The sequence below is a fragment of the Myotis nattereri genome (assembly GCF_964212035.1).
Source record: "Myotis nattereri genome assembly, chromosome: 18".
NCBI classification, from domain to species: domain Eukaryota; kingdom Metazoa; phylum Chordata; class Mammalia; order Chiroptera; family Vespertilionidae; genus Myotis; species Myotis nattereri.
The window spans coordinates 38,728,065-38,750,366 of NC_138093.1; the positions used below are offsets into that span (position 1 = coordinate 38,728,065).

General features: G+C 49.3%; 1 protein-coding gene across 3 annotated transcripts; it reads left to right on the forward strand.

Annotated features, from left to right (window-relative positions):
* Positions 1 to 650: 650 nt before the first annotated feature.
* Positions 651 to 21,283, forward strand: SELL (selectin L). 3 transcript variants are annotated; one of them, XM_081113322.1, is made up of 9 exons: positions 651 to 957; positions 1,697 to 1,766; positions 3,517 to 3,903; positions 5,266 to 5,373; positions 8,673 to 8,858; positions 10,121 to 10,306; positions 11,731 to 11,859; positions 16,479 to 16,497; positions 20,143 to 21,283. In XM_081113322.1, the coding sequence occupies exons 1-9, from the start codon at positions 955 to 957 to the stop codon at positions 20,159 to 20,161; spliced, it is 1,107 nt and encodes a 368-aa protein (XP_080969448.1). In that variant the 5' UTR covers positions 651 to 954; the 3' UTR covers positions 20,162 to 21,283. The 3 variants fall into 3 exon arrangements, with proteins under 3 accessions (XP_080969448.1, XP_080969450.1, XP_080969449.1); XM_081113323.1 differs by having other exon boundaries at positions 827 to 957; positions 10,145 to 10,306; positions 20,143 to 21,278; XM_081113324.1 differs by lacking the exon at positions 8,673 to 8,858 and having other exon boundaries at positions 824 to 957; positions 20,143 to 21,278.
* The last annotated feature ends 1,019 nt before the right edge of the window (positions 21,284 to 22,302 follow it).

Consider the following 22,302-nt stretch of genomic DNA (forward strand, 5'->3'; position numbering starts at 1 on the left):
AGGTCTCTCTTCCTTTCTTACCTTCCCGGGACTTTAAAACCAGGGATAGTTATAGTACCTACTGCGGGGTTTTGTAGTTAATCTCTATAAAGATTAATAAGGCAATGAACATGGAGTGTTGAGATCTACAGCTATTGTTGTTATTATTGTCTTTTCAAAAATGCAAATCCGATTGTCAGTGACTCCCCCTCCTACTGCCCCCCCTCATTCGGGTCCTGATTTCGTATGCAGTGTATCTCCTTCACATGACACACGTGGGGGTTCAGATAAGGGCATTTGTAGGCACCCAAACCCCGAAGGCAGAAAGCCAGAGCTGCTCTGCAGGTCAGGGCTTAACTTTAGGGGTGCCATGGACAAGGACGTCCACCAGGGGGCGAGCAACGGTCAGGAAGGCACCTTCATGCTGTTACAGGTGAGCCCTAGGCAGTCTAAGGGACATCGTAATGTGTCTGGAGTACTTTTTGATTGTGTGGTGTTTGCAGTTATCAGGCGCCTCTACCATGGATAGCGAAGAGTTGGCCCAGTGTTGATAGAAAAAGAAAGAAGAGAGACAGAGAGATAGAGGGAGGGAGACTGGGAAAGAGGGGAAGAGGGAGGGAGGAGGGGGCGGAAAGGGAGGAAGGAGAGAAGGGAGGAAGGAAGGGAGGGAGGAGGGAGGCTGGGAGGAGAGAAGAAAGGAGGAGAGGGAGGATCTAACCACAGCACCTTGGTCAGACCTCTGTTTTTCTAGGGGAGGTGACAGAGGTCAGGAAAGAGGTGGGGAAAGAGGAGCTAGAAGGGGGGGCGGGGAGTGGGGAGGAGGAGGATGTGAGACTGCGTTAGAGAAATGAGAGAAAGCAGCCCTTCTGGGACACTCGCACAGTGAGCAGCGCAGCCTCGCCGGGGCCACGACAGGAGCCCCGGAGCAGAGCCAGGACGTGGGGCCGCAGAGGGACCGGACCGGACGGTGCAGACATGGTGAGCTCTCAGCCTGGGAGGCCTCGGGTGCTCTGCAGAGCCTCTCCTCGGGGTTGCAGAGGCGGGTGGCAAAGGACAGGAGGCAACACATTTCCTTTTGGGGTTGAAAAACCAGGAGCTAAACCTGCCGGGGCCCCTAGCATCCCCCTCTCACGGTGCTGACTCCCCCGCGCTGTCTCCGCTGAGACTCGGGGCTCCCTGGTTGCAAGGAGCAGCCTTGCGGGCAGACAATGTGTGGTCTCGCCCCCCGAGTTGCTCAGAAGGCATCTCTTTTTACTTGAAAGAGATGGAACTGCTTTTCTTTCTGGTGTCTGTCTGGCTGTCCAATTCTTTTCGGAATTGGAAGCATCAAAATCAAGTGGGAAATTTTAACATTCAACCTCAATGTCAACAGCCCATTTAACACCAAGGGACACTTTAAAGCAATCCATACTAAGGGTCAAGTGGTTCCATGTGGCAGCTGAGCAGAGAAGCGGGTACAAAACATTCCTGAAATATAGAAAAAGTCAGAAGAGTAACAAGCAGCACCTTGAGGCTAAGGCATGAAAATAAAGGAGCCATGTATCGGTTTTGAGGCAAATTTAATGCTTCTCTTTCATCCGAGTCTGAGGAATCAGTGCCTTCGGCCGGGTTGCGTAAGCCCATGTGTTTCGATTTGAACTCTGGGGAAGGGGTTGGAGCCTCCTCAAGGGGCTGTGCCCGTGGGATTTAAGAGGGTCGTCTTGTGTTTTATCTGCAGCCATCGCCACGGAAGCACTGGAGCTCTCAGAGGGCCTTGGAGCTGTGGGTGTGGACAGCGCTCTGCTGGGGTACGTTCAGCCGTTTGTGTATTGCCGAGCCTTCGTTCACGTGTTTGCTTTTCTTAAGTGTCCACTGGGTGTGCAGAGCCGCAGGGAAATGATCAGGCAGACACTGTTCATTCCACCCTCCGGTGAAGCTCTTTCTGCCTCTCATCTTCGGTCCTTTCCCAGAAGTCCCTTGCCCCTGCCACACCCTTGGCTGCAGGCCCAAATCCTGACGAACCCACCAAGATCTGAGTTAGGAAGGAAGAAGGTCAATTAAGAAATATCTAACAGGGAACTTACAATCTATACCAGATAGTTAGCACTGCGCTTTCTATGATTCACAGACAGTTCAGTGGACATCGGTTCTACAGTTAAAGTGTGAGCTTTTAAAGGGCCAGCCCTTTACATATCTTTTGATCCTTCTCCCAGCGATGTGACAAATGCTATGTCTGATTCTTCAAGAGTGTTGGCAGTTGTTTGGAGCATTCCCATTGCCGCAGTAAGCTAATGTCTTCTGACTCCCTGGCTTGAAATTTCAGCTCTGGCCAAGCAAACGTGCTTCCCTCGGCCCCTCACACGTTCCTTGTACCATGTCTGCCCATGGCCCCTGGGGCCCTGGTGAGTCCCTGCTGTGTGCCAGGCACTGATCTTGGCACTGAAGGTCCAGAGAGCAGTGAGCCGAACGGTTTCCTTCCTCCAGAACTGGCCTTCTGGTGGAATGCCCCGTCACAGCTTGGCCCACATGTCCATGTTAGGACGTTCCTTACTCATGAACCCTATGTTTCATTTGCGATATGTTTGACCTGCTCCAGATTAATTATGTTTTCTTTGCATCTGTTATGCCTTGTTTAGAATCTGTAGGAGACTGTAAAATTGGACCTGTTTTCTGTGATATTTCCCCATGGCATTGGCCCTACGAGGGTGAATACTCAATCAGTGTTGGTGGCTGTGAAAACGTTTACTTCACGGGAGGGCAGTGCCTCACAGATCATACATGCTTAGAACGGTCCATGTTATCACGAGGCCATTGTGTGGCTACATGTTTGTCTTGGTTTCTTCAAACTGCTCATCGTTGAAGCACCCATGATGATTACACACCATCAGCTGACATCTCTGTGTCCAGGACACGATCTAAATACATTTCACAATCCTGCACCGTTTGGTTTTGTACACATTTGTTGTTGTTATGTAGTTAGATGTCTAAGGCTTGGGCTGTGGACGGAAGTTTTCCCAGAAGCAGTTCTTCCTGCACTAAATGTTATCTTTCTGATACAAAAGACATCACTTAGAAATATATCATTATTCCTGTCTTCATTTTACTTCTCTCCGAGAAGTGTAAGTGCTGGCCTTTAGGAAACTATCCCAGGATTAAAAACCAAAGGCAGTTAATCTTAGAGATATAGGTTATACTTAAATCACTTTTAAACGATGGACAGCTACTAAGGTAAACACCAATTTCTGAATTATGTTGGTTACATTTCACTTGAAAGAATTTGGAGAAAAATTATTTCATGTAAATAAATCTAGAAAGCCACCAAATTTGTCTGAAATAGAGCTATGTGCAAAAGTAGTCTGTATTGTGGTGAAAAGTGATTGGGACTAGCAGGGGTATTTTCTACTTCAAACCTGCGAATGACTCATTCTGCACCAAGGCGGTAACTTACACCTTTGCTGAGTCGGTTTCCTCACGTCCCAGGAGCGGGCTCAGCCTGGGTTAGTCCTCTGGGGGGTGTCAGCTGGGACTGAGGTGTACACTCTCGCCGATGTCTTTCAGATTTCTCTGCCTACCATGGGACCGACGGCTGGACTTACCATCATTCCGAAGAACCCATGAACTGGCCAAAAGCTAGAAGGTACTGCCAACAAAACTACACCGATCTGGTTGCCATACAGAACAAGGGGGAGATTGAGTACCTGAACAGGACGCTGCCCTTCAGAGGCACCTACTACTGGATTGGGATCCGGAAGGTGGCAGGCGTGTGGACCTGGGTGGGGACCAACAAGTCCCTCACGGCCGAAGCCGAGAACTGGGGCGTCGGGGAGCCCAACAACAAGAAGTCGAAAGAGGACTGCGTGGAGATGTACATCAAGAGGAGCAAGGACGCGGGCAAGTGGAACGACGACGCCTGCCACAAGCCCAAGGTCGCCCTGTGCTACACAGGTAGGGGGGCCCGTGGAGAGAGCCAGGACTCGCCAGGGGTGCTGGGCAGAGCGCCTGGTGCTTTCTGGCGTCAGCCCAGGCCTCCAGGCAGCTCGACCAGTCACTGCGGAGCCTTCCTGGAGTGCGAGGCTGGTCCCAACGCCCCAAAGCTGTGCCCCTAAATCCGTTTACATCCGGATGAAACGTGTACAGCCCCAGCTGGTTTTGCTCAATGGCTAGAGCATCGGCCTGCGGGCTGAAAGGTCCCTCCCCGGTTCGATTCTAGGTCAAGGCACCTGCTCAGGTTGTAGGCTTGATCCCCAGTAGAGGGCAAGCAGGAGGCAGCCAATCAATGATTCTCTCTCATCATTGATGTTTCTCTCTCTCCCTCTCCCTTCCTCTCTGAAATCAATAAAAATATTTTTTTTTTAAAAAAAAAAGACAAGCCATGTGCAAGGAGGAAGGATTAGCCAGTGGTTCTCAACCTCGGCTGCACATTAGAATCACCTGGGAATCTTTTTAAAATCCTGATTTCTGGGCCTTATCCTCTGGAAATTCTGTTTCTTTGTTACTAATGTTGTGGCCCCACCCCATCACAAAGAAACAGAATTTCCGGAGGATGAGGCCCAGAAATCGGGATTTTAAAAAGATTCCCAGGTGATTCTAATGTGCAGCCGAGGTTGAGAACCACTGCTAGACCATCAGGGTCCCTGAGAAGAAGGCGGGGAAGGGCAGGGAGCGGAGCCTCACATCACCTGAGCGTCCTAACTGCAAAGCAGGGCCTGGTGTGGTGCTGCCTATGGCTGAGCCTGTAGTTCTGTGCAATGAAACGCGTGCTTCATTGTCGCTGGTTATAAAAGCTCCACAAGGGCCATGGCCACCGCCCCAAACAGCCCAGATTCTTTTCCGAGTCATATTTTAACAGTGAAACACCGTTCATTGGGTCCCTGGCAAATGGGACTCCCTGATACTTCAGCAGAGTTGGACTTTTTCATCTTTCTATAGTTCTTTCTGTGAAGAAAGGGATTGCCAAGCAATCTGACTGCAGAAATGATTGGGCATCACGTAGTCTGCTCATTACATTAAAAACAAAGTAATTTCAAGAGTTTCAACGTATATCCGTAAGATTTCCCAAAACGCTATGGAGTATTAGCATTGGCGAATTCATTTGCAAAATAAACGTGTATGGCTATAGGGCCAGCATATGATGTAAATAAAAATGTTAGCAGTTGGTTTTTATGCAAAGGTACTGGGAATATACAGTGAAGGTTTCCTGTGTGGCAAATTAGTCTCAGCCAGAAACTTATCTAAAAGTCTAAGAAAATGACTATGCGTACTACAAAGTAATCACATTAAAATATTTTCTTCCTGATCCCCTTAAAGCTTCGTGCCAGCCCTGGTCATGCAGCGGCCATGGCGAATGCGTGGAAACCATCAACAACAACACGTGCAGCTGTGATGTGGGCTATTATGGGCCCCAGTGCCAGTTCGGTAAGCCCTTTCCCCCAGCGGCTTCTTCCTGGGTGAGCCGCGGGGTTCCTGCAGCTGTGGAAGTGGGTTGGCACAGCAAGGTACCAGCCATTCTGAGAAATGAGAAGTTCTGATCAGAAGGCTGGGCTTGCGAAATGTGGGCACCTTTCCGTAAAGATTTCATAAGTCAGGATGAGGTTTCAATTCTCTTCTCAACAAGTCTTTCCCCGAGCCACAGAGAGCACGGGGTCAGGAGGACAGTGACACATCAGGTGTGGCAGATTCCTGCTTTTAGAAACTCATACCTAAAGTCTGAAAGACACAGAAACATTTGTTGTTAGAAGGGCAAGTTACCCAGAAGGTAACCTTGCTTGTTTATGTTAATCCTCAAAGTCATACCAAGGCAAGACCGAAAAGAAGAGTTCATTCACATAGTGACATACAGTACATATAGGTCGGAGATATATAATAATACATACAACACATTCATTTGGGCTGGGTATTTCAGAAGATACAAAGGCAAATCTATTATAGATTCTGCCCTTAGAGGATTTACAGTTAACTGGTGGAAATTATATATGCTCATAATTTGGTTTTCTTGAAAGCAAGGTAAGCCGGGGTAAGTTTGCAGGGACTGGAATCTGCCTAATGAAGCAATCTGGCCTTTATTTAACAATGGGAGGCTACTGGTATCTTTTTTTATTGACTTTATTGGGGTGACAATGGTTAATACCTGTTAAAGGTTTCAGGTGTACAATCCTATAATACATCATTTGAGTATTGTATTGTGTGTTCACCACCCCAGGTTTAGTCTCCTTCCGTCACCATTTATCCCCCCTCTTGCCCTGTTCAACCTTCCCCACCCCCCTTTTCCTCTGGTAATCATGGCACTGTTGCTTGTGTCTGTGAGGGTTTTTTCTCCTGCCGCTTAGTATCGTAACACCTGCATTCAGGGCAGTTATCCTAGACGCAGTGCAGGAGATGGAGTGGGTAGCAGAAGGGGAGACAATGAGAGGACCATTAGGATCCTCTTGAAATCACGCAGCGTCGTGGTGGTAGAAACAGAAAGGGAAGAAGAAACAGATTCAAAGGAAGGAGCCTTTGACCCAGTCAACTCACTACCGAGAGACACATCAAATCCTTTGACAGAATTGGTTGAGTTTCAAGACTATGTTTGAAGTATCTGTGCATAAAATATAAGGTTATAAACAGGGGGAAAAGCAGTGTTTGTAAAGAATAAAGAATTGAGGCTGAAGTAAATTTAAATGTCAACCAACTGGAACGGATCTACCTCATTTCACTCGATTGCAGAGCCTTGACTCCTACCCAACTCTACACCCTCACTCCATTCTGAAGCTTTGTTTTCTAATTCTTACATCGTTGGCATGTCCATTCCCTTGTTGAACATTTAATCTTTTTTGTCTTGACTTCCATCGTATCACTCTTTTCTGGTTTTCTTTCTACCTGTGATCATGTCTCTTTGGTTTTCTTCACAGGCACGAACCCAAGCCCACACTATTGTTATTTCTCATCTTCTATCTCTTGTCCATTGTTTTTTTTGACTCTCTACGCTCCCTTTGGTCAAACGTACCAACTTTTGTGAATTCACGAATCTATGTGAGCTTGGACTGATGACCTGTTTCCAGCCCTGAACTCCAAATATACAAGCATATCCTTGGGATGCCCACAGAGTGCAAAGCCACTGTCCCAGCAGCTTTCCACTGTATTCCTCATCTTTGTGTGTGGTACCACCATTCATATGTGGCTCTGGTATGTGGCTCTCTCACCAGCCCTACATGTACACACAGTAACACACTACTCATTTTAATACAGTATTATTATTTCTCCAATTTGTCTCCTGCTTGTCAATTCTACTGCCACTGGCCTCATCAACCTCTTCCTAGATGATTGCCTATTTTCTGAGCTGTGATCCACGACTTTCGATGAGTGCCCTTCAAATATGCACACTATGGGCAGGCTGATCAATTGAAAACAATAAAACAAACATCACCTGTCTGTGGCCACCCACCCTTTCATGTCCACCTGTCACTTGTCCTACGGGATAAAATTCTAAACTCCTCGAGGCCTAGAGTGATGCTGCTGTACAGTGGGTGCTCATGAAATCAATGAAAAAAGGCAACGGCATTTTGTCTTAGCTCCTATCTTTCTCCCTAATCTCATTTCACTCCCCCTGCCCTCCCCCCCCCATCTCCTCTTTCCTTTTAGTGACATCAGGACGCTTGCAGTTCTCACACTGACCTTACGAGCTCTGTATCTCGTCGATTGCTCATGGATTTCTCTCTCGGTTTCACATGGCTAATCCACCATATGCAAACATTGAAGGCACAGTTCAGGGACCATTTCTTTCAGGAAGCTTTCTGAGGACCCCCATTAGGCGAAGTGTCCCTATTTTTGTTCTAATACCTCCATGTATATCTTCCTTACGTACCCGCATTGCTGAGGCCATCCATGCACATGTCTGTATCCCCTGGCAGACCGACCGCACAGGAAGTTGGTGCACATCTTACCTGTCATTGCATCTGTAGGATGGAGACTGTGCCTGGAGTGTATCGGGCACTTGCTTGTGGGCAGGGACTGAACTGGACAATGTAATTCACTTTAATTTGGACTTGGACTGGATATGAAAAATATAAAAAGTCTTCCAATTCCTTGGATCCATTCTTTATTGAAATATCAAGAGCAGGATCACAACAATGGCTCAAACTTAGTAAAATACAAGGCACGAGAGTTGCAATATTGGCCCAAATAACATGGCAGAGCCTAAAATTGGAAACTGACTTTCAGCCTGAATGTGATCCACTGCACCACCGACCAGAGCAGGGAAACGGACGCGGCTTCTGCAGAGGGCTGTCCTACCAGAGGAGCTGAGGCCTGGCACCGGCTAGGGAGGGTGAGGCAGAGTCCAGGCGGAGACGCTGCCTAAAGACTAATTACAAACACCCCCTCTTCTTCTAAACCTCCCATCGCTACGCCCTAATATTCTCAGTAATCTCCAGACCGAGCCGGTCATTCCCACTTAAACCCGTGTAGGTGTAAAAATTCTCTCCCCAGATAATGCCACAGATAACAAGAGGATGAGTTCATGCTTAATTAAACTTCCTGTGAGCCAGGCTCTATCTTAAGTCCTTGCCCTGCATTCGATCATTTAATTCCCACACCAACTCCAGGGAGTGTGTACAGTCAGCCGAGCTGACAGGGTCCGTGGCCCTGTCACCGCCCTGGTGCTCAGGTGGCCGCGCCTGGGTTCAGGAGCCACCAGGCCCTCTCACCCCCCAATGCTGTCTCTCTTCTTATTCAAGTGACGCAGTGTGCGCCCCTGGAGGGCCCAGAGCTGGGCGCCATGGCCTGCAGCCACCCGCTGGGGGACTTCAGCTTTAGCTCGCGGTGCTCCTTCAATTGCACCGAGGGAACAGAGCTCGCCGGGGCGGAGGAAACCACCTGCGGGCCCTTCGGGAACTGGTCATCTCCGGTGCCCACCTGCCGAGGTGAGCGCTGTCCCCGGGCTCTGTCACGCAGCCCTGGGTTCCCACCGAGAGGACACGCACCGGGTCTTGCTAAGAGGCCTGGACCCTCTGTTGGAGCATGACTTAACCTTAGTCTACGCTGTGATGCTGCTCAGAGGGGTAATTGTTACTCAAACGAAGGAGAAAAACTCCTAACAAAAATACCAGCCCGATACCTCCGGAGCCCTCCCGCAGTCCGCGAGCGCTTTTCAGCAGTCACCGTGGTGACGCCGTGTCTTTCCCTCCTCGTCGTCAGGGCGTACACCATCCATCTTGCTGAAATCTGGGTTGTTCTCTCCTCTCCAAAACGCCTGTTTTATGTGGTGTCCTTCTTAACACCAACCGATCTCCTTCTCTGAGGGCAGAGCTCTTTTTTTTAAAAAAATTGTTTTATTTGTTTATTCTCAAAATCATTTTTTAGCTTTTCTCCTTCAGGAGCCCTCAGGAGAGTAACAACTGCTGTATAAACAAAAGCACAGTGTCCTGGTCTTTCTCCACCCGAAAGAGGGTGGATGTTTCTTTTTAGCTGGAGGAGACTGGGGGGTGCGGGGCAGTTTTGGTTACATTTTCTACATCGATGCTTCTGACTCACTTTTAGTTTAAGTGGTTTAGTTCTCAAAAGAACTGTCAGAATCATTTATTGAAACCATAGCACTTGGTGAAGGCTTAGGGCGGGGGGGGGGGGGCAGGCGAACTGGAAGGGTTCAATGGAGAAAAAAAGGGAACACATGTAATACTTTCAACAATAAAGATTTAAAAGAGAGAGAGAGAGAGAGAGAGAGAGAGAGAGAGAGAGAGAGAGAGAGAGAGAGAGAAAGCACTGAATTGACCAACCCATTGAATTTTATAGAAGTTGAGGGACTTGCTTCAGAGAATTGGGATGTTTCTCACAATTGCTCGGGGAGACTTTGGGACAGGGGAAGGGTGGGCATTCTCTACACTCACTGGGAAGGTTCCACAGGGCAAGGCCCGGTCCAGGCACTTCCAGCAGAGATGGAGTGACTCCCAGAGGGGCCACCCTCCCTCCTCTCTCACCTCACACCCGTCTCCTGGCTTCACCCCTGCCTCTCCACTCTCCATCATTCTCAAGAAAATAAATTCTGGAAGAATGATCAGGAGCAATTTCTAAGTTAGGAATGGCTGGGGTCCTGTGGGTGCTTCCACAGTTGAGTCAGGCAGCTTTGGCTAAATCCTTTGGTCAAGAAAAGGTCTCTACTCAGAACCTTTTTTCTTTTTCTTTGAAGTGATTCCATGTGATGCTCTAACAGCACCTGATTTGGGGACCATGGACTGTCATCATCCCCTAGACAACTTCAGCTTTAACTCCACGTGCACCTTCAACTGCTCAGAAGGAACTGAGCTGATGGGAAAGACGAAAACTGTCTGTGAATCGTCTGGAATCTGGTCCAGCCCTCCTCCAATATGTCAGGGTGAGTCAATTTGTCCCAATCTCCTGAACACCTTAAAGATGGAGCAGATGGTGGGAAAGACATAGTAAATTTTTATATTTCATTTTGCTTAACAGATGTGCTTTAAAAATAAATTTGTACATATTAATTTACTACATAACCCTTGACTATTCTTGCCTCTTCCTTCAATGACAGCCATTTCTTTTTTCCGGCCAATTCTCAACTCCTTCTATCTCAGTCCTTAACATCTAAACTCACTGTCTCTACTGAATTATTTCCTATCCATTCTTCTATTCCAGTGCAAGCTCACTTCTGTTAGTCTATTAAAATGCCACTGCCACGATCACCAATAACCACACAATTCCAAAAGCAGTGGATGCATTTCTATGACCATTAAGCTGCAGCATCCAAATCTGTCTGTGTATATAAGGGCTGTCTCCCTCATCTCTCAATACCTCCACCTGACAGTAGGTGCTCAATAAATGCACATTAAGTTAGCTCGCGAAAGACAAGCTACCCATGTCTGCCCCTAGAGCCATTGGCACCAATGACTGAGTGAGTCTTTAAATGTTGTGACCCGTGGAAGCTGTCTGAGAAGCTGATCTCTGTGGGCCAGGGAGTGGGCAGGGAATCAGGGTGTTCAGGCAAAGACTGTATCAGGGTAGGGATCCTTCCCTGTCAAGGCAGCTCCGTTTCCACTATATAGTTGGTGAGGGGATGGAAGCCCCTTGAAAGGGTTCCTCAAGGTCATGTGGAGAACGGGGATGCCGTCAGACCCTGTGCCAACAAGCAGAAGGGAGTGCCCTTCACTGGTGCTTCTGATTACAGATGTTTCCACGTGGCATTTTTTCAACAAAGGTTCCCCAGTGAACTTGGTTCACACTTACAAGAGGACATGGAGGTGTGTCCCTTTGTGTATTTGTGATGGAAGTGGAAGGAGTGAGTCATTCACAGGTCCGTGCAGGTCCCCGGCAGGTAAACCCCAAGTGCAGACGCACACACAGCTGCTTCAAAGTAAAAGCACGAATGGTCTCCTGTGACTGACAAGTTACCTGTTCAGATCACTGGCTTTTATTTTTCCTACAATCATGTTGGGCCTTTTAGCTCTTCTCTGATTTAGAGTCCCAACCATTCAACAAGGCCACGGAGCTAGATACAACGATGACCACTTCTTGACAAGGCTTTTAGGTGCATCTCCCAGAAATTCCACTACTGACCAGTCTGGGGATGGAGATGGCAGAGGTGTGGGGCTAGAAAAGCCAGTCCAGTCCTTGTCTCTGCCATGGACTCATCATGGGCCTTCCCATGGCAGTTTCCTCATGTCAGATGGCACCAAATGGGCAATTGCTGGGAGATGGAAGGAGGGGGAAAGTCTAACCTCATGAAATGGCACTAGAGAGATCGTGCTGCGGCCTCATGCGATGTGCCTCCCGGTTCTCTTCCAGAATTGGACAGGAGCTTCTCCATGATCAAGGAAGGCGACTACAACCCCCTCTTCATCCCAGTGGCAGTCATGGTTACCGCATTCCTGGGGCTGACCTTTATCATCTGGCTGGCGAGGCGATTAAAAAAAGGTATGTGCATTTACCTTCCTATGAAAAGAATAGAACTGTAAAGAGAAAAAAATAGAAACCCACAGGAAATTAAGTACGAGAGCTTCTGAAGCTGGATAGCGGGCGAGGCTGCACACCTCATGCAGCCTCGCACACACTTGCATTAAGACACATGGGCTGATTTTTGTTTTGTTTTATTTTTCATCCAACAAACTTTAAAATAAACACACAAAGTCCTGTTATCTTCAAGGCACCTCGCTTGGGTGATAACCTCACCGGGAGCCACACACCGCCTGGCTTCTGACATGTGGAGTCGCAGGTCCCCGGGATAAACCTCCACATTTCTCCCCCATGCCTACTCACTAGCAACTCAGCCCCAGCAAGGCACCGCGCTCTCTGGCTTCCCCTCCACTCTGGACTGGAGGAGAAGGGAGCAAGGAGGGCAGCCCCAAGAAGCCAGTGTCTGCCCTAAATGGCAGATGAGCCCACCAGGGAGGAACAGCATCACTCACCCACCTGCCCCTGAGTATCCAAACCCTAACATGGGCCAGCCTGACGGTTACAGACCCACTGCCCGAGGCAGACCCTGGTGTGTGCTGCCTCATTGGCCAGACTCAGCCAACAGAAATGTCCAAGTCTCTGAAACTCATGCATAGTAGGCAGCTTTTAATACACCCCTGCTTCAAGGTCACAGTAGGCAGCTTTTAATACACCCCTGCTTCAAGGTCAGGGGCCACTGGTGACCTCAAAACAACTGCTAAGCAGCTGTGCGGTGTTGCCATTTTAACCCCACTTCCATCATATTAATAAGCATGTATTCTGTTCAGTGAATGTGGTATGTAGGGGCTGCACCTCTCACCCACCTATCCTCACTGGCAAGTGCAGGAATAGTAGCTACCATTTCTCAATAGTCTTCACTGTGATCGGATCTTTCATCCTAAATTTAAGAACAAGGGAACCTGATTTGTGTTCTAACCAACCAGCAAGACGGCGTGGGGTGCGGGGAGGGTGAGGATGTGCGAGGACCTCAGTAGCTGTAACCTGAGAGCATGAGGAGTTAGTGCCTCTGCTCCTGCTCTTAGACATTTGCTAACATCAGGTCCCATCAACTTATAGGACCGTACTAAGTATGTAAGTAAAAGGCAAAACAGGAGTGAGATTTCCCTCCCACTACTGATGGTCGTTTCCATGGAGACTTCAAAGCCTGGCCCAGTGTCCTCTCTTTCCTCCGACGTTGGGTGGGGGTGGCTGAACAGAGGGGGTAGAGCATCGTGGGTAAGGGGTGGCTCTGTAACTGTTGAAGACTTTGGGGCTGCGAGTCACCAGCATAAGGAGGATATTTATTCCCAAGTTCTAAAAGCTTTTCATAAATGCTAGTAGAATCAAAAGAACAGAATTGAAGTTACAGTTGTTCAGTGTGGGGCGGGGAGGGGCTGGCTGAGGCTGATCTATAAGCAGGGGTGAGAAAAGGCAGTGGGGCTGTTTTTTTACATTCTTTACCTTGGAGTCATTTCTGTACAAGATCTTAAACTGATAACCTGAAAACTGCGTGCCCCGCTGTGGGAATGAGTGTGGGGCAAACAGGAAACAGATAACGGGCAGTTCGCCTGTTACAGTTATGCCAGCAGAGAGCACAGCCCGGAGATCACCGGCTGTAGGAAGGTCATGCTTCTCTCACAAAACATCCAAACAGCCTTCCTTTCTTTTTTTTTAAAATATATTTTATTGATTTTTTACAGAGAGGAAGGGAGAGAGATAGAGAGTTAGAAACATCGATGAGAGAGAAACATCGATCAGCTGCCTCCTGCGCATCTCCTACTGGGGATGTGCCCGCAACCCAGGTAGTGCCCTTGACCGGAATCGAACCTGGGACCTTTCAGTCCGCAGGCCGACGCTCTATCCACTGAGCCAAACCGGTTTCGGCCAGTCTTCCTTTCTGAAACCTCTTCTGGTTGCCCCAACTTCAAGTCACTTTTGCTTCCAAAAATTTTAGTTGTAGGTTAATTGAAACGTGAAGAATATTTTTTTCCCCTGTAGAAACAGTGTTAGAAATGATGGGCTAAACCTCTAGAAATTTTCTAACACAAGGTAGCTGATGCATTTACAAGAATAAAAGGGAAAAACAATACATCTGGATCTATGCAGAACTCATCAACATTGTGAACTTTATATGCTTTTGGGGTTTAGGAAGCTGGAAAAGGGACAAGTGAATCTTTACTACACCTGTGGGTCGCGACCCCTTTGGCAGTCGAACGACCCTTTCACAGGGGTCGCCTAAGACCATCCTGCATGTCAGATATTTACATTACGATTCATAACAGTAGCAACATTACAGTTATGAAGTAGCAACGAAAATAATTTTATGGTTGGGTCACAACATGAGGAACTGTATTTAAAGGGCCAGAAGGTTGAGAACTACTGCTTTACAGACTAGTAGTCAATGAAACGTCCAGAATCCAGACCCTGTCCCTCTGTCCTCAGATGGCTCTTTGGAACCGGCACTTTGAACCTTGCCCTGGCTGTGTTAACCTCCAGACCTCAGCCCCTTTCTTCTGAGAGAGGAATTGGGGGCTCCAGAAACATGCCCCTGTGCATGGGTTTGTCTAGAAACTTCCCCCTAGCCGACTAGCCATTATCCTTGGCCCTGCTCGGTAAATGGGGAAATGAAGCAATAATGTGGTTTTTCAAAATTTGAAATGTATTTATATTGATTTCAGAGAGGAAGAGAGAGTGGGAGAGAGAGAGAGAGTTAAACATCAATGATGAGAGAGAATCAATGATCAGTTGCCTCCTGCACACAATCCCACTGGGGATCGAGCTCGAAACCTGGGCATGTGCCCTGACCAGGAATCGAACTGTGACCTCCTGGTTCATGGGTCAAAGCTCAACCACGGAGCCACACCGGCCGGGCAGAGACAATCATGTTTTAGGCCAAATCTCCAAAGTCCCTGAATGTCAGCAGGGCCGGAGCCAGACTCCCATCTGGACGTGCCCCTGAGGCCGCTGGTCTCTGGGCTAAGGAGACTCTGTTTTCCCTGGGGATGGAAGACCCTTCCACTGGGACCACAGGACTGGAGCAGGGCACCCGGGCACCAGGGCACCAGGGCACCAGGGCACGGGGTGAGCACAGGCCCTAGTTCCCTTTTCTTCAGAAAGGAAACTCTCAGTAGGAACCGATTCTTGCTCGCGTGTTGCTGTACGTCTCATTGCTCCTAAAAGACAAATATACGGAGGTCAACCAACAGCAACCTGCAATGAGTTCAGACTTAATTCCCTCTGCACAGGCATATTTGGTTCGTTACTGGTGGGAGAAATGTGAAAATATTAATTTCTGATATTTTAAAGGTTTAAAATAGTAAATGACTACTATCTAAGCTTTAGTCTCTGCACTAAGTACTTTGAGTACATTTTTAAAGATAACTCCATGAGGAAGATATAATTTCAGGCCCCGTTCACTGAAGTGGAGACTTAGAGAGGATAAGTGGCTGTTCAGGGACACGCTACTGGCAACCAGGGCTTGCTCGGCGACTGAATGATTCTAGAGCTCCAGGGGGTTGCCCCTGAAATACACTGCTTTCCAGAGAGGTTTTTCTACTTGGAAAGCTTTTTTTAAAAAAAGAGGTATTTTTATTGATTTCAGAGAGGAAGGGAGAGGGAGAAAGAGATAGAAACATCAATGATGAGAGAGGATCAGTGATTGCCTACCTCCTGCACACCCCCCACTGGGGATTGAGCCCACAACCGGGTGTGTGCCCTTGACTGGAATCGAACCTGGGACCCTTCAGTCCGCAGGCTGATGCTCTATCCACTGAGCCAAACCAGCTAGGGCTACTCAGAAAGCTTTTATTTGCTTTTATTTCCTCTGCAGCTCAACTCTACAGTTCATTCATTTATCTACTTATTTATTCTCTGCTTTTTCAAGAGGATGTCAGATCATTTACAAAATGTGTTCAACAGAGCAAGTTAAAATTAGTTAAAAAGTAAGAAAAAGGAGGCCAAAATGTACTGTACAAAAATAGGTTCGAGCCACCAGTGAAGGTAGAACACAGAAATGTGTGTGTCACAAAGTCCTACACGCTTTCTCAGCAAGGGTCTCGGGTCGGGCTCCGAGTTTCCTCGCAGCCGTCAGAGGAGGAAACCCGACCTCTGAGCGTCACTGTGTAAGATGACAACCCACCGGGCTGTCATCAGATAGGGGGTGTCACTCCTACCACTGGCCTGAGTGCAATTCCTCCTGTGGATTCTCCTAGAGAAGATGGCGTGAGACACATGTCCTCACAGTATCAGCAGTCAGGTCTCCTAGGGAAGGACCTGAAGCGGGTGGGAGGGCAGGTGGGGAACGGGGAGCCTGTGAACGGGTGTATTGGGCCTGGTTACCAGGCAGGTCAGGCTGGACTTGTCTTTATGGTCCGTGCAGACCGCGGAGTGGAACTCGGCCCGTCCCAGTACTGACCGCTGTTTGAATGAGAGCAGTAGCCCAGAACCTCCGACCTCAGATGCTGATGGGGCCCCACTCAGCAAATGCATAATATGCTTCAAAAGATGGTTCCGAGGGTGGGAATTTCTGTTTACTCTTATTTTAAAAAAATTGAAATTGTCTACTTTTGCTGATGCCACTTTTCTATTTCTTCTATTTTTAGGCAAAAAGTCTCAGAAGAGGTAAGTTTTATCACTGAGCAGTTTCTACATCTATTCATCTGTCCTCTACCTTCCTAAGTCCCTCCTGCTATAGTTAAACACACTGGCTCCAGTAGTCATTTACATGGGGCCTCATTCAAATGACCTTTCCAGATAAATCAATCCATCTATCAGCCTCTCTGAAAAGTAATGGTCTTTTTAGTGTGAGTGGAGCTGAATGAATGAATGGACAAGTAATGCCCTATTAGGAAAAGGCAGTTATGTAAAGGGAGTGCTTTCTGATTGTTCTGAATATTTTGTGAGGATTGGAAGCACTGTGATCTATTTTTTCTTGTCCTGGCTTAACACGAGGGCAGGAAACATCTTATGCAACAAATATGTATTGAGAAACTGTTGAATCCCAGGCTTTAAGAAGCAGGCATAACCCCAGACCCCAGTCCCTCAATGCCTAGCACAAGAGGGTAGGTGACTACTGCTCTATTAAGCACTGCCTTCAGAAATCTGGAAAAAGTTGGGAGCACAGATTCTAGTTTGGGCCTGAACCTCAGATTTCTTTAATTGGAGAAACACATACTTAGGAGAGATGCAAGCATGCGACAGTGCATGGCCTGTGTGGCAGAAAAGAAGATGGCAAAACATTTGTCAGTTTGGGAGCCTTAGGGACTTGCTCTGAAATGTTAGGAAGGAGAGTGTCAGTAAAAAGAACTGTGAAAGCGAGATTCTGGTGCCATTCGAAGCACCCAGCTAGACACCCGACTCCTTTTATGCAGGAAATGAAACAAGATGGTCCCCCAGGAGGGGTGCTTGTTCAGAGTGCCATCCTGCAAACCACAGATTGTCACCGAGAAGTTCAGTGGGCTGTGCGCAGGGTGCAAAAGAGAAAGTGAGGAGCCAGGAGGTGAGGGAGGCCAGATCACAGTGTGATTCACACGCCAGATTAAGTGTGGACTTTATCCTGAGGCCTCTGGGGCATCCCTACAGGGCCGAGCAGGTGGCTGTCCATCCCCCCTAGCATCCTCCCACATGCTGAAATGTGTATCTCGGGGATCTTTGCACCCGATCTGTGAGGATCACCCCACACAAACGTAAGCAAACATGGGAATCGGTGCACCTGCAGGCAAAGAACTGTTTTGAAGGAATTTGAAATTATGAGGTTAAAACTGTCTAGAACCATAGCAGCGAGGATGCACTCATGAGGTAAGAGGAGGTAGGATCCGTTGAGTGTGGTCCTTAGTTGGCTAATCACAGAGAAGAATCAGAGAAGTTGCCGTGGTTCTGATTGGGGAGCTGGCAGGCGGCACAATGCTATTCACTGGGAAGGGAAAACAGCAGTAACAAATAAAACGGAAAGAGAGACGGTCTGGAGGTGGTGCTCCGGGTTGTTTTGTACACGTTGAGCTTTGGTGCTTGTGGCTCATGCGTGGTCCATTGGCTCTGTCTGTAGCCCAGAGGCCGCTGTGGGGCGGACGTGGATTCAGGGGTTCTCACTTCTCAGGAGGTAACTGCCATCGGAGGACCAGGGAGATCACCCAGGCTGCAGGGTGGGCAAGGAGCACGTGGGAGGGAGGGGCAGCCAGGAGAACAGCAGCAGGGAGCAAGGCAGCTGAGGAAAAGGAGAGTGGGAAGAGGTCGCCAGAAGGAAATGGGGGGGGGGACCACTTAGGAAACAAAGAAATGAAACTGCTTCACATGCTGCCAGGAGAACCAGTACATTTCCCCTGGATGTGACCAGGGTACTGGTGGGAGCCCATTTTCAGTGTGGAGGTCAGGACAGAAGTCTGGTGGCCAGGGCTCAGCGTGATCCATCAGTGGGGATGAGAAAACAGGCAGAACATGTCAGCCATCTCTCTTGGAAAGCTTGGCTAGAAGGAGATGAGAGAGTTGGAGGTAACTGGGTCGGGACAGAGGGTCGGTGGAGTCCTTTTGTTCTGTTTCATTGCCTCTCCTTCCAGTGGACAGTGTGGATGGGTCCTAGACCCTTCCCAGGGCACCTCCCCGGCTCTGTGGGTAGGAAACCCATAAGATCCTCACACCCACCGAGTAAAAGTCTTTCTGGCACAATCCACCCAGAGCCGGTTTCTGGCCGCAGGAACCACCTGTGTTTTCATCACTGCTTGATGGATCAATTCAACTTCTGAGATGTCCTAGGGCAGGAGGAATGTCAGCGTTAAGTTCATTACCATTCTAATCTAACTGCCACATTAAGTTGAACGGTTTGCTAATTTTTACATGAATCAATCAACAGTTGTTTTACTGCACACCTTTGTGCAGGAACAATGCTAAACTGGATGGGAAAAGAGGAGTAGATCCTTACCTCTGACCTCAGGGAGATTGCCTGGTTGGGGAGCTAAGACAGAAGTATTTTAGGGAAAAAGGAAAATACAAGACAGACATGGCAGTGGTCAGTGAATTCTGCGTTGGTAAAAGACCGCCTTCCCTTCAGAAGTTTGGTGATCACAGAAAGTCCCATGAGATCTGTACCCCTGTAGGTCAAAGATGATGCTTTTAATGCTCATGCTGTTGGAACTCAGGGCTCTTGGCCCCAGGTTAGAGTGGCAAGTCCCGGTGGTGTGGTTCCCCCCCACACGGAGCCCTTGGTGTGCTGGCACCGAGGAAGGGTGGGGTGGAAGGAGTAGGGCATGTTTCTAAAACAGGCCAAAGGTGACATGAACACGATCACAGCAAACACCTGTATCAGTTTTCTAAAAGCCCTTGAGTCCTCTGTGCTCAATCCTACCAGCCTTTGGCTGGTGAATGACGGGCTCCTAGGGCATTTGCGGTTTCGATTCTTGCTGGGTTATTTTGATTCTTCTGCAAATCGGTTCTGTTTATCACTTCATTTGGTTTCTAGTGTCTAAATTCTGCCTGGGTAAGAGCTACACCCAAGATACACAGGAAGATACGATGCCAACCTCAGAGGAGGGGCGACGTGAGATTCTGTTTTCAGAAGCGGTTTTGTGTCTGTGTTGGCAGCACGTTGGCAGCTGCTGAATTGTGGTTTCCCAGGGCAGTTCATCGTGAGAACAGCGTCAGGCTGGTCCTCCCTGTGAGAGGTGCTATGAAGACAGACTGCATTTGGTTCTCCCCATCCTTTCCAAGAATGAGACAGCTGTTTCCCACACACGAGGTGTCCTTTAGTTCATGAAGCTAGACGTGTCACCACCTCCTCCCATCATAGCCCACCAGAATCAGGCCTTGTAGACCCACCGCCATGGCTTTCATGGGCTGTGATGTTCTCTGAGTTCTCTTTCCTTTTGAGCATGTCTGCTTCTGCTTTCCTGACCCCCCACTGTTCAGGGTCTGTCTCCAGCCCCCACATGCTCACTGGGTCTGAAGACAGAGCCTGGTCCCGGACGCTTCTCTCGGTGTGGGCTGGGGACCAGCAGCATCACCTGGGAGCTGGTTAGAGGTGCAGAATCTCTGGCCTCACCCACACTGGCTGCATCTGGGTGGGAAGCAGCAGGAGGTGTGAGAAGCGCTGCTGTAGGCTGCTCTGGCCTCATTTCTCTGCCTCGGGACCTGTCTGGCATTTTGTCCAACCCATTCATCATATTTTCTTTATTCTTCTTCTCACCTCTAGGGACTATTTACTGTTCCTAATAACACTTGAACTTTCGCAGTTTTGAGCCCCTTCCTTTAACTTCCGTCCTCTTGTTTTCCATTCAGCATGGATGATCCGTACTAAATGACGCTCCGGGACCGAAAGCTCTCGAGACCCTGGCCCATCCCTGGATCCTTCCAACCTGCCGGCGTTGAGATGACGCGTGTCTCGCTCAGTACATCTGGAAAGGTTCTGCAGGGCCAGCAGCTTCTTCTGCCCCCGTCCCCTCCCCCCACCCACCTGCGCTGTGGTTTGTGTAGCTCAGTGTGCCTCTTGTCCCCGTGGAGGAACGAGAGCACAGGGAAAGGATGGCTGTGGAGCATAAACACCCTGGTGTCGCGCTCTTTCTTGACTCTCGTTTCCAGTCTCTACTCAGAGCTGTACCTGATGACACACCCCTCCCAACACCGTGGGGTGTGGGTACACGTCAGCCACGGGCCCATGGTGCTGCAAGCCACACTTTACAAGGCGGGGGGCAGGGGGAGGGGTGGGGGGGGCGTACATTCTCACTGAGAGGCCATTCAACTGATGTCATCCTTGCTTCCAACTCCAACGAAACTGTGGGGTTCTGCGCTGAACAGGACTGGATCCCACCTTGCACCCCCGCAGGCCACACTGCCTGCCTCCCCCTGCTCCCTGGCCGGTGGCTGTCTCCACACACAGCATCTCATAAGCACCACACCTCGGAGAGGAGGAAGGCGCCAGACCCAAGCTTTTCTCAGATTTGGGTTTCGCTGTCTCTTTTTGTCACACCCACCCCAGTTTCTTGAATTCTGTGTTTTTAGAACCACTGCGTAGTTGATAAAGAAACATTACCGGGGCACCAGCTGCAGGCAGCCTCTACCCTGTGGTTCCGCAGAAGAGTTGAAATGGGGAGAAAGAGATTCTGGGCCTCCTGCCGAAATGCTCCCCCTCCCCCGCCCCCAGTTCTCCTACCCATCTCCCTATTCCACCCATTCCTCACGGTTCACCCCAGGTCCCGCCTCCCCCATCACCCTCACCACTTCTTTCACACCTGGTCCTTACCAGTCCCGCCCACGGCAATCTCCCCTTGGCCTCCAACCACAAGGTTAGTCTGTAACATGCCATTTTGTACTTAAATACAGCTCTTTCCCCCCAGTGTTACCTAGTTTGTTATTTTAAAAATTGTCATCCATATGTTTTCTCCCCAATAAAATACAGCCTCTCCCCGCCCCCCTTGAAGGCAGAGTCTGTGCCTCATCCCTGGAGGGTCCAGTTCATTCCTTGACACTCAGTAAATGTTCAAATAAGCCAGGGGGAGCTCGCAGTGCTGCTGGCGTGGGCAGCAAAGCCTCTCTCTGCGGTGTGTGATGGCCTGAGCAGGTACCACCCACATCCAGGGCGGAGCTGGTAGAAGAGAGCAGGGCCCTGGTAAGGACCAGCTGCAAACATGCCTTGTCCACGGCCAGCACAGCTCTCACACACGCCTGCAGGGCCATGAGGATGGTTTTTGTGGTGATTACGTCTTCCTTTCTCCAGCCGCCTCAGATTCTGCCTTACAACGCGGCGCTGTAAGGAGCCTGGGTTGTGCACTGTAAACCCAGGGTGTGCCACTCACGTGAGTGCGGCTTGGGACACGCCCCTCGGAGCCAGGCAGTGCCACCTGCTCAGCCTCCCGGGCAGCCCTGCCGGCAAGGCCTCGTGCGACTGACACATCAGGACCAGGGAAGCCGCGGAGGCTGCTTCCTGGGAGTAAGAGGTGTGCAGACTTACAGCACAGCCTCGCGTCCGAGGCCCAAGGGACTGTGATCTTAGGACTTATGTGCCGCTCCGTCTTTCACATAAAGATTCATAAGCTTCACAAAGAAATGAAGATTCAAAGGATCCATGTCTCCTAAGACCTTGGGGTGAGCCTCCCCGAGGCTGTTTCCTTGCCCATAACATAGAGCGAAACACACCTCATTTGTTTACCTCACAGGGTCACTGCAACCATTGAGTCCGGGATGAAACTGCCTTATGAACTGACCTGGACTGTAGAGCCCTCCTCTACCCCTCCCTGCCTGACCCTTCCTGCTTTCTGAAGGACCTGGATCTCAGCCAGGGCTCGAGCAGACACAGGTCTGGGGCCTTCTCTGAGGTCAGAGGCCAGAGGGTCCTTCACCAGAGGCAGCCCTGCTCCTGCACACCAGCTGAGGGAGGTGGAGAGGCATGAGTTGGGGAGCCCCCCACCTCGCTGGGACCCAGCCTCTGCCTCTGTGGGGTGA

Excerpts from the sequence above, each read along its gene's own strand:
- SELL (XM_081113322.1), top strand. Across the intron at positions 8,859-10,120 it reads TCCGGTGCCCACCTGCCGAG|TGATTCCATGTGATGCTCTA; the intron begins GTGAGCGCTGTC and ends TTTTCTTTGAAG. Across the intron at positions 10,307-11,730 it reads CCCTCCTCCAATATGTCAGG|AATTGGACAGGAGCTTCTCC; the intron begins GTGAGTCAATTT and ends GTTCTCTTCCAG.